The sequence below is a fragment of the Mixophyes fleayi genome, assembly GCF_038048845.1.
Source record: "Mixophyes fleayi isolate aMixFle1 chromosome 2 unlocalized genomic scaffold, aMixFle1.hap1 SUPER_2_unloc_6, whole genome shotgun sequence".
Taxonomy (NCBI): domain Eukaryota; kingdom Metazoa; phylum Chordata; class Amphibia; order Anura; family Limnodynastidae; genus Mixophyes; species Mixophyes fleayi.
The window spans coordinates 163,718-182,191 of record NW_027445883.1 but is presented as its reverse complement, the minus strand read 5'-3'; the positions used below and the strand labels follow the sequence as shown (position 1 = coordinate 182,191).

General features: G+C 43.1%; 1 protein-coding gene across 1 annotated transcript in view; it reads right to left on the bottom strand.

The window, feature by feature from the left end:
- The window catches only part of LOC142109663 (Fanconi anemia group J protein homolog), a 197,299-nt gene extending 190,455 nt beyond the window's left edge, over positions 1–6,844 (bottom strand). The window contains exons 1-3 of the mRNA XM_075193728.1: positions 6,759–6,844; positions 4,395–4,491; positions 3,384–3,495 (exon numbers count right to left, since the gene is read on the bottom strand). Coding sequence (XP_075049829.1) covers positions 3,384–3,495; positions 4,395–4,487 — 205 coding nt within the window. The 5' untranslated portion in view covers positions 4,488–4,491; positions 6,759–6,844. The remainder of the gene's footprint in view (positions 1–3,383; positions 3,496–4,394; positions 4,492–6,758) is intronic.
- Between the last annotated feature and the right edge of the window lie 11,630 nt (positions 6,845–18,474).

Sequence of the window (18,474 nt, the reverse complement as noted above, 5' to 3'; positions counted from 1 at the left end):
CAGGAGAGTCCATAATCCGGAGAAAGTGCAAGACAAAACTCAGACCGACGACATAGAACTGTCACTTGTGAGACCTAAAGCCTGAAGTTGAGACACCTGAACCAGAGACGTTGCCTCAGAACTATCTTTCCAGCGATGGAGTGGCGGTTTTTGTTTTTCTTTTGTTCCAGGATTTTCCTTGTTTTTACTTTTTCTAGGACATTCTATTTTTGTGAAGGAGGATGGAGGACGGAGGAGAGTTCTGGGAGTGATACGGATGAAATGGAGGCCGAAGAAAGGTTAATAGGATACTCTGAGCAGCCCATTATCAAACTTGGTCCAGGGGTTATGAAAAGGTCTGCTAGCTCAGGAACTCGGAGGCAGTGTGAGGGGCTATTGTCTGATGAGTATTGTATCTGCAAGTTCTGCGACTCCCTAGTTGAAGAGAGATGCATCCAACGATGCCAGTCCCCCAGTACTCTGAATATAGGCGGGCATCCTTTGGAGGATTATCACTCCCTGGTGGGTAAGGTGCTAAACCAAACCGAGTGTTGGGTGTGCTCTCACGTGCCTCAAGGGCAGCATAACATAGGACTAGTGCCATTCCCCCTAAACATATCCGAAGTACTCGAATTGAGGGGTGGGAGGCCCATAGAAGGAAGGTACAATAACACTAGGTCCCCTAGTCTGACGCTTCGACAATACTCCATAGGCAGATCTTTGCTGTGCCTAAACATATCTCATGCAAAGCGCCTGGAGAATTGGGAGGCTGACCTATCAGATCAGACAATGGCTCGCCACCCTCATTTTAGAGGAAGACTCACAAGGTCACTACTAGGCAGGAATGTTGATGGAAGTCACAAGTTAGGGCGTATAACCAAACATAAGAAGGTATCCATTGGAAAAGTCTCTACAGATAAATGTGAAAATGTCATTAATGCCGACACGTGTCTAGAGCAGATGAAGACACTAGGCATGGGTAGTTTTATCAAAACTCTGTGTGATATAATTCATGGGCATACTGTTCCTTATGTTCTCCCTGAGGATGTGTATTTTGTTTGTGGGAGAAAAGCTTATTCCTGGGTGACTCCGAGTTCCAAGGGCTTGTGTTTTCTAGCTAAACTGGTTCCTGAAATCATGACTATTACTCATGAAGAAATGGTTGATATTCACAAGACTACATCACCACCATACATACACACACAGTATGAACACCGTGGCAAGAGAAATATGATTCCTGGTGAGGAACCCATAGCTACAAAATTGATTAGTGAAACTGCTGGTTTCCAAGTTATGGTTGCTCTAGATCTCACCAGGACCGCTCGGGGAACATTAAACTTTAAATATATCCAAGACCTAGCCAAATTAATAGATAATATCACCGAGATGTATGATGACACTTTCAGGTATACTGGAAGGGAGCTACAAGCGTACAAGAAAGAGTTGGTGCAACATAGACTGGTACTAAATTACCTCACCTCTATTACTGGTGGGTACTGTGTGACACTGGCCACCCAGTTCGGTGTCAAATGTTGCACGTACATTACTAATAATACGGATGACCCTAAAGAGGTTATAGACCGGAAGATGGATGAAATTTTGCAGCTGAAATGGGAATTTCGAAAGAGCCATAATTCTTCGTTATATGAGGTCGGGGAAAAGGTGGCGGGTTGGTTCTCATGGTTGAACCCAGCAAAATGGTTCTCCGGTCTGGGGGAGTGGGTACAGGAAATGATTGCGAGTGTAGGTAAGCTCCTTCTCCTGATACTGGGTGTCATCTTAGCAATTGGTTTAGTTGTCAAATGTGTTCCTACTGTGTTGAAGTGTGGAAAATGGTCTCATAGGAGTAACACTGAGAAAGAGACTGAAAGGGTGGTACCAGATACCGAGATCATGGTCTGTGGAGAAGTATTGTATAATCCTGAACTTGAAACGGTGATTGGGTGATAGTTTATTACACTATCAAAGGGTGGAACTGTCAAAGTCAGTAAATTGGATAAAAGTCATTTCAATTAAAGTCTAGCAAACTTGGTTGTCTTTGTCTGAAAAGATGCGTACGGTACGCTATGACGTACAAGGGCACGCTACGGCGTGAAAGGGCGTAACGCATCCACTGCACGTGGCAGCAACAGTAATTGGTCTTTTACCATACATTCGCACAAACACGCTTACTTATAAAATAGTACACATTAATGGTAGTTGCAACACATAGTCAGTTATGTCGAAATATAGTTGTATTTATATGTTATATCAGAGTTACATGCATATTAGTGAAATACACGGAATGGGTTGAAGGAATAACATCATGAGTGGTATCATAATGAACCTTGTCACATATCCTACTGTTTGGTTCACTCTGCGAGGGAATCGCAGAGTGCATACGCAAGTTATGAATGATAGGGAATTATGAACTACTTAAGACTAAGGAATCTTGGCGGGAAGAGCAGAGCATACCCCCTGCTGAGATGACCCCCTCCTTTGGATTCCTTTGTATGAACTGGCCAATGATGACGACCCCTTGGACCTTCCTGAGACCTGGACCAATAGATGCAAGCTATTCCATCTACATTGCATTACTGTATGTGATTGTGTATATAAGCAGCAGCTTGTGATCCTGAGTGCAGACTTCTTGTCCCCAGACTTCAGGATTGAATGACTGCACTGGATCCAGAGCGGCTGCGATAAGTAACGGCTGTATTTACTATTACTTCGCTTGAGCATATTATTCTACTTATTTGCGAATAAATCTTTGTGCTTTGGAAACACAAATCGAGGTTCGACAATCGTTATTGGTTAGCGACAATACGCACATAACACCTACTAGTATGTGTTTGAACTGTGGGATGAAACCCACACGAACATGGGGAGAACATACAAACACCGCACTGATAGGGCCCATAATCCTAGATGTGTGAGGCACCAATGCTAACCATGTTGCCACAATTATGCTGGTCAGCCAACATAATAATCATTGAGCTCTTTAGTATAATATGGAGGCCTAGAAATGATAGCTGCCTCCTTTCTGACCCAGCATCTGAAAACTCCCACTTCAGGAACTCAAATCATTACACAATTTGAACACCAAAAATCGTAAGTACTGGGAATGTTAAATTAAACAAATGTGAGGTCTAAAAGGACCCCACATACACATTTTTAAATAATGTATATGTGGGAAACAACTTTAAGTCAAAAGTTAACACCAAGGGGTAAATGTATCAAGCTGAGAGATCAGATTCTAGTTATCATTTATTTAGTAAATTCTACAAAATGATAGCTAGAATCTGATTGGTTGCTATAGGCAACATCTCCATTTTTCAAACCCGCCGCAAAACTCTCAGCATGATACATTTACCCCCAAGTGTTAACTTCTCAGACACACAACTAATGTAGAAATGAGTACTCACCATACTGAGATTGCTGCCATGCAAGAGCAGAACATAATAATGCTAAACTTTTTCCGCTTCCAGTAGGACTTTCCAACAAACAATGCTGCTTGCAGTTCAATCCTCTCATGATCTGTTGCAGCAAAAAAGTAACATTTCAACAAATGTTTAACATAAAATTTATTGTAATAAAAGCAATGAAATTCTAGTGTATTGGCTAGACTATTTATAAGTTTATAATAGACATGTGACACTAATATAGAGTATGTATACAATCCTTTAAATGGTGTTTGTATAAGTGATAAATGGTGAATTCAGATGTTATTAGTGAAAATATGTGAGTTCTGATCACATTGGTGTTCATTAATAAATGGCATGTATTATAATGCATTGTAAAGTATCAAAAACATTAGTTATAATCTCGGATTTCTGGAGACTTGTGTAAAAACACTTTCCAGCCTCATGCCTTCTACTTGCTGACTTACTTTTATCATTATTATTTACAGTGGGTACTGTATGCCATAGATTGTGGTACTTTTGCACAGAAGGAAATCTGAGATAATCCTGATGTATTCTATTCTGTTATCCCCTTTTATACTACTTCAAGTAAAAGAGAATAACAGAAAACCCACAGAGCTCATGAAATTATAAAGGACAAGCAAGAATTACAGAAAATCATCATTCTACTTTCTAGGCTAATGACACACAAATGCTCGGTGTCCACATATATTAGCCTAGAGAATGTTATTCTTAGAGAGCAACCATGGGCCATTAGCATTATTAAGGCACAACATTTGAATTCTGTTAATATTTTCAATGACCTCTGTTTCATCTTTATCAATGCAAAACTAGTTAAATTTGATGCACTGCGAGCATTATGAGTAAAAAAAAATCCTCAATCAAAAAACTTTCTAAATATTGTCAGCACATATGACAGTTTATCTATTTTTGAACACTAAAATGATCTCAAAACAAAATAACATGACTAGCATCTGAAGTTTAGTGGTAATTTAAATATATAATGTCACTTACTGAATTCATCATAGCAAGCTGAGAGGGATATGCCTTACATGGGAACAGAATCTTGACTCCACCAATTGTATATTCAGAACATGTGGATGACATATTGCTTAGAAGGCAAAAATAAAAACATTAGAGCATTAAAAAACAAAAAAAACAATGTCTCAATGTTTCTACAGTAAAAAGAAATTTCCCATTTTCATAGTGGCTTCATAGATTATACTTTAAAAGTGCCATAAAATTAATGTAAAGTTGAACTTGTGTTTCATTCAATCCATGTTGCTGAGCATTTAAGATATTAATTCATTAAAATAAAACGCTTTTAACTCTATACTATACATAAAGTTAGTTATTATTTCTTAGCGCATTGATAAGAAATGATACAGTGTGTCTATTTATTACCATTGTTCAGTCAGGACAGCAGTTCCAATAGGAGCTTGTCACAGTGAACATTTTACTTTACTTACTGGTTCTAAAGGTCTGTGCAGAATATGCGATGAGGAGGCACACAAAGCCTGCTAGGGAGGGATCGAAAGATCCCTCTCCTGCGATGCTCTCCCCATAGGATCATGACTAATGCCATCTTCAGATGTGTTAGCTGTCGGGGTCAAGCTCTGAATTTCAGAGCTTGATACATAGTGCGATAATTTAAGTCCCCATAGACACCTATGGGGACTGGATTTGCGAATCCTATAACAATAAATAGCCTTGTTACTAGCTAATGCAGTAATCCCCTGAAAGCTGCAGTTTTCAGGGGATTTAACCTCTTTGGAAACCGATATATAGGCCCCTGGGTATATTAATTGCTGTTCACTGGTTTATTTGACCTAGTCAATGTATGGTTCATGTATACTTATTTGGTGAGTATTAAGGCAAGTGAAGTTGTAGTTTGTCTCCTGCAAACTGACACGTTCCCCCATGCTTACTTTGAACATGCTCCAAACATGGAGCAAGCCTAAAGTTCTACCAGTAGAGGGAGATTTTTCTTTAAAATAAACAAACCTGAAATATTCTTTTTAAACATAAAAAACCTTGTAAAACTCCAACTGGTCTTTCACTTTCTACAGACCAGTACAACCTTCTGCCAACTGTAAAGAACAGGGATATCTATTAGTGGCTTTTCTAAGCTTTTCTGTGAATACTGATCACTTAAAATCGTAATTTTCTTCTGTATATAATTTCTTGCAAAGGGCCATTAAACCTATAATACATGACATTTGGTAATTAAGTTTAGTGTTTTATATTAACTATTGGTGGTTTGGCAAGTCCATAGCCTTAAACTTTATAATGAACCTCTCTCTTCATGACATTCTTCTCATCCTCCAAGTGGACTACTGTACAACCTCAGATACCCACCTCCATTATCTTCTCCTGCCTGCCACCAATTCATCTGTCACCTGCTGTGTTCTCTCCTGTCCCCAAATCTGTGCTCTCCCTTCACATATCATGACACTTTCTGGCATTTTGTAAGTATTATCCAAAGGACACAAACAACAGAGGTGAGCCCTTAAATTCAGGAGTTTGCTAGTTTCTCCATGTAACTGCATCATTTGGGTAGAAGTTGTGTTGAGGGAGCAGATGCAATTGTGCAGGACACAAGAAACCAGAGGACGCTTCATTTAGTAAAGTAATACAGTAGTGAAATAAAAAGGGTAATTATTTAATCCGAACCATGGAACTTAAATTGATGTAAGGGTTTAAGCAGTAGTGGGTTGGAGGCAGTTATTTTTATTGGGAAAAAGGAAACAATAGTTAAACCATTATATGTAGAAGTATAGACTTGCTTAATACCATTGATGCAGCATTTGCAACATTAAACACTTAACAATCAGACACCTTGTAGCAAACATCAATGTAATCAATATATACAAGACACACCTACACAACAGGCTTAGAAAGATTGCTAGTAATAGCTTTTAATAGGACCCCATATGCGGTCTGATGTACAAAACAGAAATGTATAGGCCAAAGGTGGCGCTATCCCAATCTCCACAAACTTCAACATACATTTTTCATAAAGTTACTATCTTTTAAATCCGATATATCCAAAATATATAAAGGGAGTGGGCATTACCACTTTCTAAATACAGGGTCTTTGCAAACACCAAGATCCCACAGTAATTGTACAGCATGTTTAATATATAGATTATATGAATCCGGTTAGTATAGACTCCACGACAGCATGTACTTGCCACCCACATTATTTCCCTAGTAAACCATTGGGATCTTACCACATAGTTATGTCACACTGTACTCAGTCACAGTCCAGGGATGGAATACAATGTGACATAACGAAGTGGTAAGATTACGATTGTTTATTAGGGGGATAATGAGGCTGGCCGTGTTAAACATCCCTAGAGGAGGCAGGTGTCATACCTTCCACCGTTGTCGGCACACTACCCGTATACCGCTCTCAACACCCCGGAACCGAAACACGACATACAATTCTTCCCGGGTATATTATGCCACGCCCACCACACTTTTCACAGCCAATCGACAATTTGTTTACAATTCGCCAATAGCTGCGCATCTTCACACAGCATCGACCTGGCAATTTTAATACCGGGCTGTGATTGGCTGGGGAAGGCTAGTGACGCTTTATCTGTGGTTTCTGTAGCTATGTAGATTAACCCCTTCGTGGGCGGAGTTCTTTTGCTCCTTGATGAGAAGAACAATGTCGGATTTTGTGTTGCATTGCAGAAAGCAAATAAAGGGTGATACAGAAGGTTACGGGGGCAGACGTTGTTGTACTATTATATGTACATTGTATTACTCAATTATTTTACAGATATAATTATAGATTTGATTTTAGTAGTTGGTAGTTGTGTAATAGTCATATGGTGTGTTCAGGTTAGTTTAGGTTGCAAGCTGTAAGGTCTGATCTGAGGTAGAACAAGGTTTACATTTTAAAGTTTTTTTAAAAAAAATCGAGGTGGGTAAAGGTTTAATAATGCTAATACTCGGGTTAGTGTTGTGAATATTTGTTTGAGTAAAGACCTCATTTTACAATAGATAAGTGGCTGAGAACTTCCAAAAGACGTATGAGGATTTGGGGGTAATCAGGCCCGGCGCTCCCATTAGGCAAAGTTAGGCAGTTGCCTAGGGCGCCGGGCTCTGATGGGCGCCACAGAATTAAAATGCATTTATTATTGTACTTTAAAACTGTGCGGCGACCGCTTAGCATACCTTCCACGGCCGCCGCACAGCTTCAGATAGATCCACAGGGAGAGGGGAGGGGCTATGGGTCACCACCGCGGCCCTCCCCTCCAACAGCTGATGGGGTGCTCAAGATCCTCCCCTCCACTCACTGACTGTCGGGCGTGACATCATCATCACGGCCCGACAGTGTCAGTGAGGGACGGGACCCGGAGGAGAGGAGCAGCTTTATGAAGCCAAGGAAAGACAAGGGGGGGGGGTGGTTTAAAATTGTGCCTGGGGGGACAGATTTTGAAATTGTGCCTAGGGCGCCGAGGACCCTAGCACCGGCCCTGGGGGTAATATTTATCTCTTTTGCATTGCCAGCTGACTGGTTTGTGTCAACCTAGTATTCCGGTACCCTGAACTGGGTACAAAATCACCTCGGAAATAATGGGCAAAATAATGGTACGTTATTGTCAAACTCAACCCACGAGACTATAGCAATTTACATGAACACATACCAGTGGGTCACTGCCTTAACCCTAGCATACAACCCAGACTAAAAGGAGCTATTGTCACTGTCCCCTTGGTAGTGCAGTTCTGGCTGCTGAGCCACACGCTTCCGATCCTTTATCAGAGAGGTAGGGATCAAGTCCAATGTCTCCCTGCTTGTTGCAGGCTCATATTGTGATAAAGTCCATGAAGACTTTCTCGAGCAAAATAACATGTGATAAGTCCATGAAGGCTTTCTCGAGCAAAATAACATGTACAAACCAACAAACAGTCCAACAGGAGCCATAGTCAGAACTCTCCAGGCAAGAGAGAGCAATAGGGGGTGATGCTGTCCTTTATGCTCTATTTACTTTCCAAGGTGCCATGGCTTCAGTAGGGCTGATCCTAAATAGCTTTTCTACCCAGTATTGGTGCTTGCTTATCAGGAACTGTCCCCAGTTTCAACCCAGTTCTTTTTTCTCAGATCAGGCTTTTTGCTTCCTGTGCCTGACAGTTAGCAGCTCAGTGAGCTAAGATGAGGCTGTCCATCACCACTCCCCCGCATTTGCCGGCTGCTGTGTGAAGGGTCCGCATCAGCGGTGAAATGGAGCAGATCACCCCCGTGGCCTGCAAATTTCAGTGCATGCGCTGCAATGCCTGTGGTTGATATGCCGACTGGTGGGGGGTGACAGGTGCACAGGAATTTCACTGTGCAGCGCACAGCACGGACGGAGCTGTCTGGAAGGGGGGGGGGGGATTGGCGGTGCCTCCTTTGCCAGCCCCCCTCTCCCAACGTTCAGATGCCCTCCTAGGAGCCAGGCACAGTCGCCGCAGGCTGTGTCCGTCTTCCTGTGCTGACAGCCAGTTAACTGCAGACACTGCGTGAGGACGGATGGCAGCAGGTAAATGTACCCTCTCCCAGCATGGTACTCGGAGAGGGGGAGTAGTAAATCGCAATATGTCCCCTAAGCTAGACTGCCTCTTACTAGGGGCAGTTATTAAGAGCTTAGAGGACTGGGTCAGTCTAGGGTTACTAAGGTAGTGAGCCCTACTAGGCACTGGATTAGTTGAGGGGGTTGTCCTGTTGGATGCTTGCCAATCCAGTGCTGGGCCCTGGAGGAGAGGTGTGTTCCTCTACTGCACTTGCTCCTTGGTGGTCTCACACCAGAATAGGCAGCCATTTTACAGCTCCAGCTTGTTTCCTTTTCTGTCCTGAGTCCTGTAAGGTAAAGGGTTGGGGGTTGTTGTTTTCCAGGATTTTGCCTTTTGGTCTGTGGGGCTGTTTTGCAGGCTCACTTTCTATTTTAGATTTGTGTGGTGCCTTTCGTCTATACTGTGTTTATCACACTGTGCCTGTGTGTTTTGTACCTACTGTTAACATCTGAAATAAGGGAAAATCCATGCATGTTAAGGTTAGTGTTACTTCTATGTTGAGTTTCACCTGTGCTGCCTGTAATGTTAAGTTGCAGTCTAGACAGTCATGTGCGCAGCCTGTCAGTCTTCAGTGAGCACACCGTATGAAACAGCATCTTCTGGTTCAGATACGGCGGAACCTGCCTGGGCTCGGTCTCTCTCCAATACTGTGGCTGAACTTGCCCAGTTGGTGTGGTCTCAGGCTGTAGCCGCTCCTTCTAATTCTGCTTCCACTGTGGCGAATGAGATGGGTTCTGGTTCCTCAGTACAAGGTTTGGTTTCGGTCTCTTCCTCTTTAGAGAGGATGTTGCAATCTGCTACACCGTCTTCCTCACGTAAGCGCAAGTGGGTGGGGGCAGCCCTACAAGGAAATGAGTCAATATTCTGACTGTTCCCAGGAAGAGGGTGAATTTGCGGTGGATTCTGATATGGATGCTCTTTTGTGGTGGAAGAGGTTCATTCTGATCGTCAGAGTGTGGAGGAATTAATACAGGCTGTGCGTCAGGTACTTGATTTTCCTGAAGAAGAGGTTTCTGATGCTGCACAGGCTTCTCTTTTTGCACGCCGGAAAAATAAATCTTTCTCTTTCCCCGTTTCTTCCCTATTGTAAGATTGGTTGGCTGACCCTTGGGCTTTCCCAGATAGGAAATTCCAAGAGAGTCTCGGCGACTCCAGTCATGTTATCCTTTTCCTCCTGCAGTTTTTGCTAAATGGGAGGCGCCTCCACGTGTGGATGCTCCTGTTGCAAGGTTGACCAAGATAACTATGATTCCTCTTCCTAACGCAGCCACTCTTAAAGATGGTACAAACCATAAGGTTGAGGCCGTCGTTAAGTCTATTTTCGTGGCAGTAGGTGCCTCTCTGAGGCTTGCGTTGGCGTGGGTGAACAAGGCTGTAGAACGCTGGTCAGAACAGTTGTCTGAAGGTTTGTTGTCAGGCAGGCCGTCCTCTGAACTGCTTCCATTAGTGGAGCAAATTCAGAGGGCGACAGATTATTTAGGAAATGGCAGCTATGGAGGCGGGACTAATTGGGTCACGTATCTCTGCTTCTGCAGTTTTGGCTCGTCGGACTCTGACTTAAGTCCTGGGAGGCTAATGTTGAGTCTAAAAAGGCTCTTGAAACCATTCCTTTTTCTGGGGGTGTTTTGTTTGGCCCTCAGCTTGACTCTATTATCAGTCAAGCAACGGGAAGAAAGAGCACTTTTCTTTCTGTTAATACTCCCAAACAAAGAATGTCCTGGTTCCGGTCCTCAGGCAGGTTTCAGGGTGAATATTCCTTGGGCCAATCTTCCAGGGGCCAGTCATCTGGTTTGCAGCATGGGCGTCACGCCTGGTCTGCTCGACGTCCAGCATTTTTATCCTCCACGGTTGCAGTAGTGGGAGTCCGTCTACTCTTGTTCAGGGATCGGTGGTTTCAGTCTACCACCGATGTCTAGGTATGGGGAGTGGTGGACCGGGAATACAAGATTAATCTGCTTGGTCTTCCTTCCAGACGGTTCTTTTCCACAGGGCTTCTCACTTGTCCATGAAAGCGATTGGCTTTACGAGAAGCAATCCAATCCCTCCTCTCTTCCGGAGTGATTATTCTGGTGCCAGATTCTCAAAAAGGTTTGTGTTTTTATTCCAACCTTTTTCTTGTGCCAAAACCAGACAGCTCATTCAGACCCATTCCGAATCTAAAATCATTGAACACTCGGGTCAAAGTGCCCAAGTTCAGGATAGAATCTTTGCGCTCAGTCATTCACGGCATGGAACAGGGAGAGTTCATGGTGGCTCTAGACATCAAGGATGCCGATCTCCATGTTAATATCTGGGAGGGTCATCAGTCTCTTTTGAGATTTGCAGTTCGGTCAGAGCACTTACATTTTCAAGCTCTTCTTTTCGGTCTGGCCACGGCTCCGCGTATCTTCACCAAGATCATGGCAGTATTGGCTGCTCTGCTAAGGTCCAAGGAGATTACAATCATCCCTTACCTGGACAATGTTCTTTTAAAGGCAGAATCTCCAGAAGTACTTTAGTCGCATATCCAAGTAGTGATCCATACTCTAGAATCTCACAGTTGGATTCTCAACTTCAAAAAGTCCAAGTTGATCCGATCCCAGTGGATTATATTTTTGGGTCTTTTATTCGACACCCGACAACAACGGGTGTTCTGACCTCAGGACAAGATTCTAGCCCTACAGAAGATGGTGAAATTTCTGTTGACGGCAAAACAGCCCTCTGTGCAGTTTGCTCAGTTTCATGCATGGCAGTTCCAGTTCAAAAACAAAATCTCTGCAGGGAACGCGAAGGGTGGGGGGAGGGGGGGCGTCTGTCTTCACGCTTGTTTTCAGGGCCTTTGGACTCCAAAGGAATCCAGGTTTCCAATCAATGTCTTGGAACTGCGAGCAGTGTTTCATGCTCTTATGACTTTGCAACGCTTGCAGGGAAGGCCATTGAAGATTCAGTCAGAAAATGCCACAGCAGTGGCATACCTCAATCATCAGGGCGGCGCCAAGAGTCCCTTGGCCATGAGAGAGACGCACAAAATTTGTCTGAGCGCCGAAGCTCACGTTCCGGCGCTCATACCATCTTTCCTCTAGGAATAGAAAATTGGGAAGCAGATTTCCTAAGCAGGCAGACACTGCATCCAGGCGAATGGTCCCTCCATCCGGAGGTGTTTCGTCAGTTGGTGGAACGGTGGGGTCAGCCGGATGTCGACATGATGGCATTTCGGTTGAACCACAAGTTCCCCCTCTTCTGTTCCCGCGCAAGAGATCCTATGGCTGTCGCAGTAGACGCCATGTCTGTCCCTTGGAGGTACCACTTAATGTACCTTTTCCCACCGGTAGCCATGCTCCCACGGGTGTTAAAAAAGGTAAAGAGAGAGGGTGTTCCAGTCCTTCTAGTAGCGCCGGATTGGCCGCGGAGGGCCTGGTACACTGACGTGCTCTCCATAGCAGGAGCTTGGTCGTGGCGTATGCCGCTACGCCCAGACCTATTAACTCAAGGTCCCTTTTGTCATCTAGGTTTACAACGTCTGGCGTTTGAAGCCATGAACCTGCGAGCTAAGACTTTTGCGAACGTGTGGTGCAAACCATACTTCGGGCTCGTAAACCGGGTTCTGCAAAGATCTATCATTGAGTCTGAAAGACATATATTGGCTGGTGTGAAGAGAAAGGGTATCCTATTTCTTCTTTTCGCTTGGCCAGTTTACTTAGGTTCTTGCAGGACGGATTGGATGCAGGTTTGCACCTTAGTTCTTTTAAGGGTCAGGTGTCAGCCCTTTCGGTCTTCTTTCAAAGAAGATTCGCTGTCATACCTGATGTGCACACTTTGATTCAGGGAGTGCTCCATGTACAATCTCCATATGTTCCTCTGGTAGCACCATGGGATTTAAATTTGGTGTTGAATGCTTTACAGCATCCGCCTTTTGAACCCTTGAATACAGTAGAATTAAAATTTCTGACCTGGAAGATGGTCTTCCTTTTGGCCATATCTACGGCAAGAAGAGCTGCTTTATCTTGTAAGTCTCCTCTTCTTGTTTTTCATGAGGATAGGGCAGTTATTCGAACCAAACCCTCTTTCCTTCCTAAGGTTGTGTCTAGATTTCATTTAAATCAAGTGTCACTCGCCGGGGTATCGGGCGGCTCACCCGACCCCCGGCAAACTTACCTGATTCCGGCGCTCCGCTCCATCGCATCTTGGATTCAGACCCGCAACTTATAAAACCTCTGCCTACATCCCTATTGGCCAGGCAATCTTGGCGCTCAATACAAAATACACCTCCTCTAAACACTCAGTGCCTGTTCCTCAGTTGCCTTTTGGTGCCTAGACGTGGCTTCTCTCCTTCCTGTCTATCTTGTCTACAGAGCTTACGCTTCAACCAAGTACCTGCTATTCTACTTGTCTAGAGCTTACGCTCAAAGTACCTGCTTTTCTACTTGTCTACAGAGCTTACGCTCCAACCAAGTATCTGCTATTCTACTTGTCAACAGAGCTTACGCTCCAACCAAGTATCTGCTATTCTACTTGTCAACAGAGCTTACGCTCCAATCAAGTACCTGCTATTCTATTTGTCTGCAGGGCTTACGCTCCAAGCACCTGCTATCTTGCCTGCTTGTCTACAGAGCTTACGCTCCAATACCTGCAGATCCATCCTCGTCCTACGAAGCTGATGTTCCTTCAGCTGTTCCGGTATTTCATCGCTATTGACTGTCCCTTGTCTCCTGATTTCCCAAGAGGGTCTCGCTCAGTACTCTAGCAGGGGCCGCGACCTGCGAGCAGACCCAGCTAAGACCATACTGCTTTGCGGCGGTTCCTGGTGAACACCGTCTGCTCGTTAGACTCCGCGCCCTGTTGGAGTAGCACTAAACTGTACGGACCCTAGGATTCGCATCGTAAAGACCTGCTATCGCTTGAGACCGTGAGATCAAGACACTGTCATTCCTGCCCTAACCAATTCTAGGTCTTCGGAAAACGATGATTCTATTCATTATCTCGATGTGGTCCGAGCCTTGCACAAATAGGTGCGAAGGTATCAGAATGTAAGCAAGACTGAGGATCTTTTGATTCTCTATGATGCTCACAAGAGAGGCTGGCCAGCTTCTAAGGCGACTATTGCTAGGTGGAATACGGCTGTTATCCGTCAGTCTTATAGTGGGGCGCGGGAGCCTGTCCCAGATAATCTGCGGGCACACTCTACAAGGTCTGTATGTGCTTCCTAGGCAGCCCGCCATGGTGCCTCCAGGGAACAGCTGTGTAGGGCTTCCATGTGATCTTCTATACACACATTCACTAGGTTTTACAAGTTTAATATCTTTGCATCCAAGGATGCAAGTTTTGGAAGGAAGGTGCTTTGTGCCGTTTATTCTGAGCGAACCCTCCCGTGAGTCAGCTTTGGTTTGTCCCCCAAAGGAGGATAGAGAAAATGGGATTTTTATACTTACGTAAAATCCGTTTCTCTTAGTCCATTGGGGGACAGCAGGCGCCCACCCTAAATGCTCTTTCTCCTACTGTTTGACATGTCTTGTTGTTAAGAGAATGTTGTTTCTTTTTTTTTTATTCTCTTTTCTTGTTTTCTCTCTATCTCCGCTTTCTGTGGGCTTGGTTAAACATAAACGGAGGCTAGCAGGAAGTGGGGTATAGAGGGGAGGAACTAGGGCTCAGTTAAACAGAATTTTAAAGTGCCAGTTTGCCCTGTCCCTACTCTATAACTCAATGTCCCCAGTGTCCCCCAATGAAACGGATTTTACGTAAGTACAAAAATCCCATTCTCCCTCAGTAGGATCGGGCAAGAGCAGATGCCAAGTGAGCTTAACCTTTATTTTTATTATGCCAGGCAGCTCCCTCTCACCAAAACATGTATATCATTCCCTGCTTTATTACAGTTTCGCCAGCAAAATTTGTTTGGTTCGGTCACATTTTATGTCTGGTTGAGGTTAGATACAATCTGTTTTATAGTTTAATCATCATCTGAGTCAAAAAGTGCAACATTCTTAACACAAAATCCAATCAGAAACAACCATGTTAGGTTTGCCATTAAAGCTAACCTTGCTTTGTCATTAGGTACCTGTCACACACCTTCATGGACATGAATTGAATTATAAATAAAGATATTATTTTAACAATTTCTAGAATTTGCAGAACTTCAAAACAATGTGTCATTTCGGTAACACCTCCTGAAAATAAATAATGCACACTAAATACATATATTGGTTTAGAATTGGAGTAGGTCTGGTAAAATTCTTATAAATAATTAATCTGAATCAATCTGGTGCGACAGTTTTATACCTTTTTCAAATTGAGGTTAGATACAGAAACATGACTCACGTAATCAGACACTGCCTCACCTGTAGTCCTTTCACATGGTGGTCTCCATTTTACCCACACCCCCAGACCAGGAGGCAGACAAGGAGGTGGAGGTTAAACTACTTTTCTCCCCACAGTGCATGTTCACAGTTCTCCCAAATGTCCCATCACTCACGTTCACATCTTTTGAAGTACATACTATTAGGACTTTTAACCCATTCTCTATGTGTGTTGTTGTCATCTATCGCCCCCCTGGACCACACCAACAATTTCTTGAACACTTCTCTGCATGGCTACCTCACTTCTTATCTCTGACATCCCCACCATCATCATGGGTGACTTCAACATCCCAATCCACGTTCCAATGCAGCTTCCAAACTACTCTCCCTAACATCCTTACTTGACCTCTCCCAGTGAATTGAATCCACTACTCATCAGGATGGCCACTGTCTTGATCTTGTTTTCTCTAGACTATGCTCAGTTTTTTATTTTCTTAACACTCCTTTCCTCTTCTCAGATCATCACCTTATTAGCTACTCGCTCACCCCCAGTTCTTTACCCTCCCCAGTGTCAAACTCTTCCAAGCCTCCTCACATCCGCAGGAATATCAACTCTATTGATCTTCAACAGTTTTCCACCTCTCTCCAACACATTCTCCTCCCCTGATCGGGCAGTATCCCATTTTCACCAAACCCTAGCAACTGCCCGTGATCAAGTGGCTCCAGCGACACTACATACTCTGCGTAGACTTTGTTGCCATCCGTGGCACACTAAAGTAACACAAACTTTCTCATAAAGCAGAACGTCACTAGCGTAAATCTTGTACCTCTAATGATTTCATCACATATACTGGTATCTACCACTCCTATAGAAAGTCTCTGGACACTGCAAAACAAACATACTTCCAATCTCTCATCTATGCTCAGGCTTCTAACCCGAAACGCCTTTTTAACACATTTAAATCTCTTCTCAATCCTCCTACCCCAAACCATCCGACTACCATCAGTGCCAAGGATCTTGCTTCCTATTTCAAGGACAAAATAGATAAGATCAGCCTTGAAATGGTATCATGTCCCTCGACAAGCAATCAGCTCAATTCCTTTGTAGCACCCTCTGACACTCTCTCTTCAAATGATCCAACAAATGAAGAGGTAGTTTCTACTCTCTACTCATCTTCTTACTCTACCTCCTGTCTTCTTGATCCCATTTCCTCACAAATTGGTAGGTCCCTGTCTCCTGTGCATATTCCACCTCTAACTAAAATCTGTAATCTATCTCTCTCTACTGCTATTTTTCCATCACTATTCAAGCATGCAGTGATTACTCCTATTTCATAAAAACAAAATTCTGACCCCAACGCTCTCTCAAATTACCACCCCATCTCTCAGCTGCCGTGCTGTTTCCTGGGTGTTATCCCTTACGAGCGGGTTTTTCTGGCAGTCCAGATTAAGTCCTCAATGTAGTCTGAAATGGGTGCCTTTTCTTAGTCTACCCAAGGTTTTTGTAGTAATAAAAGGGACAAATGTCTTATTTGTGTTTGGGTGTAGGCTTCCCCATATCTAGTAACATATAGAAGTGTAAGACCTTCTTGTTTGTTTTTGTTTTTTCAACATCAATTAATTTTTATTACATTTTTATCAAACTTTGGGGGTGCAAAAATGAGAGGGACAAATAAAGCAAGGGAAATGGGTACACAGGGGGGGGGGGGGGGTAAGTTAATCAAATCACACCATAAAGCCAGTCTACCCACTACCTGTCCTTTATTATATTGTATTATTTTTGTTACATGTAACCCTAACTGCCAATTGTTCAGCTGCTATGCGAAAAAAAAAAAAGAACCAGGGAAAGGGAGTATCTTTACTGGGTACATCTACTGTAGGGAGCTTGAAGGAGGAGGAAAGAAATCTACCTCCCAATTCCTTAGGCACATCATGATCATTCAACATCTCTATTCTTTTTATAAATTGAGTGTCAAAACCACATTTAGCCATAGCCAACCATAAATAACTCCATTTGATGGAGTTGAAGGCCCTTGCTCTGTCGAGTAAGAGGACAAAATCCTGCACGTTAAGCTAGGTACACACTACAGGATTTTCATCAAATAATTGGACAAATCAGCTAACAGCCCACCGTTTGGTCAGATATTGTGTGAATGTGTATAGTGACAAGGTGATCTATAGTCGTAGCAAAGTGGCGATCATCGTTTCATTTGGTTGGTCGTACCGTTTAATATTTTCCAATCAATCACCTAACGATCACGTAGTGTGTATGCACTCATGTTGACGATCTCCATAGAGTTTACAGAGTATGGTCTTTTCAGCCAATGTTAGCACTGAATGCCAGAGTGAATAAATGTAGAGTGCCATAGAAGGAATAATTCATTTGTTTGTTGTGAGACAGAATATTTAGTTTTAGAGGCACAGATGCTTACGAAATTCGTTAGGACATGTGGATAGCTATAACATGGCGGTTTTAATCAGTGTGACAGTAGTAAATGAATGACTATTGTGCTGTCATTCTCCAGACTAGAGGACCAGATAAGCACAGATCTGAAGGTAAATTGTGTCAGTGTGTATCCCTGAATCGCCAGACTGATCGGACCTTCAGTTGTAGGTATAATCGTTTGAGATAGCACGTCAGTCGAAAAAATTCTTCAGTGTACCCAGCTATAGATAGTAGTTGTCTTATTGATTTAAATTAATTTGCCTGCCATTAAGCCTTTTTGATCTCTGTGAATAATGCAAATAAAGCTAGCAACATTTTACTATCAGTATCAAGAAAAAAAAAAAAAAAAAAAGGCCATTAGGAGCTACAAGCTAAGGTATCTTTATTTGGTATGGGACTATACAACTATAGCTTCTAACTTGGGGGAATGGCTCCAATGTCAAAAGAGTGTTTAAGACACTCTACCGATATGCCAACTGGTCTAGGCACTTTAAGACCATTAAATAATCTCCACCTGGCAAAATACCTCCTCAAGCTCAGCCAGCAATTTTTCTATTCACAGACATTAACATAGGAAACGAAGGGGGTGTCTTAGAATTGTTATACATTAGCGTCACAAGAAGAAATGGCAGAGATATATATATATATATATATATATATATATATATATATATATATATGCTATTATCAATTTATTGAGGTCCAGGGGGATGTATTCTTTAGTATCTGTAGTTGTACATCATTGCAGAGAGAGACCACTGTTGTCCCTGTCGATTTCTTATATATGTATGTGCAAATTGTAGTACCACTTGTG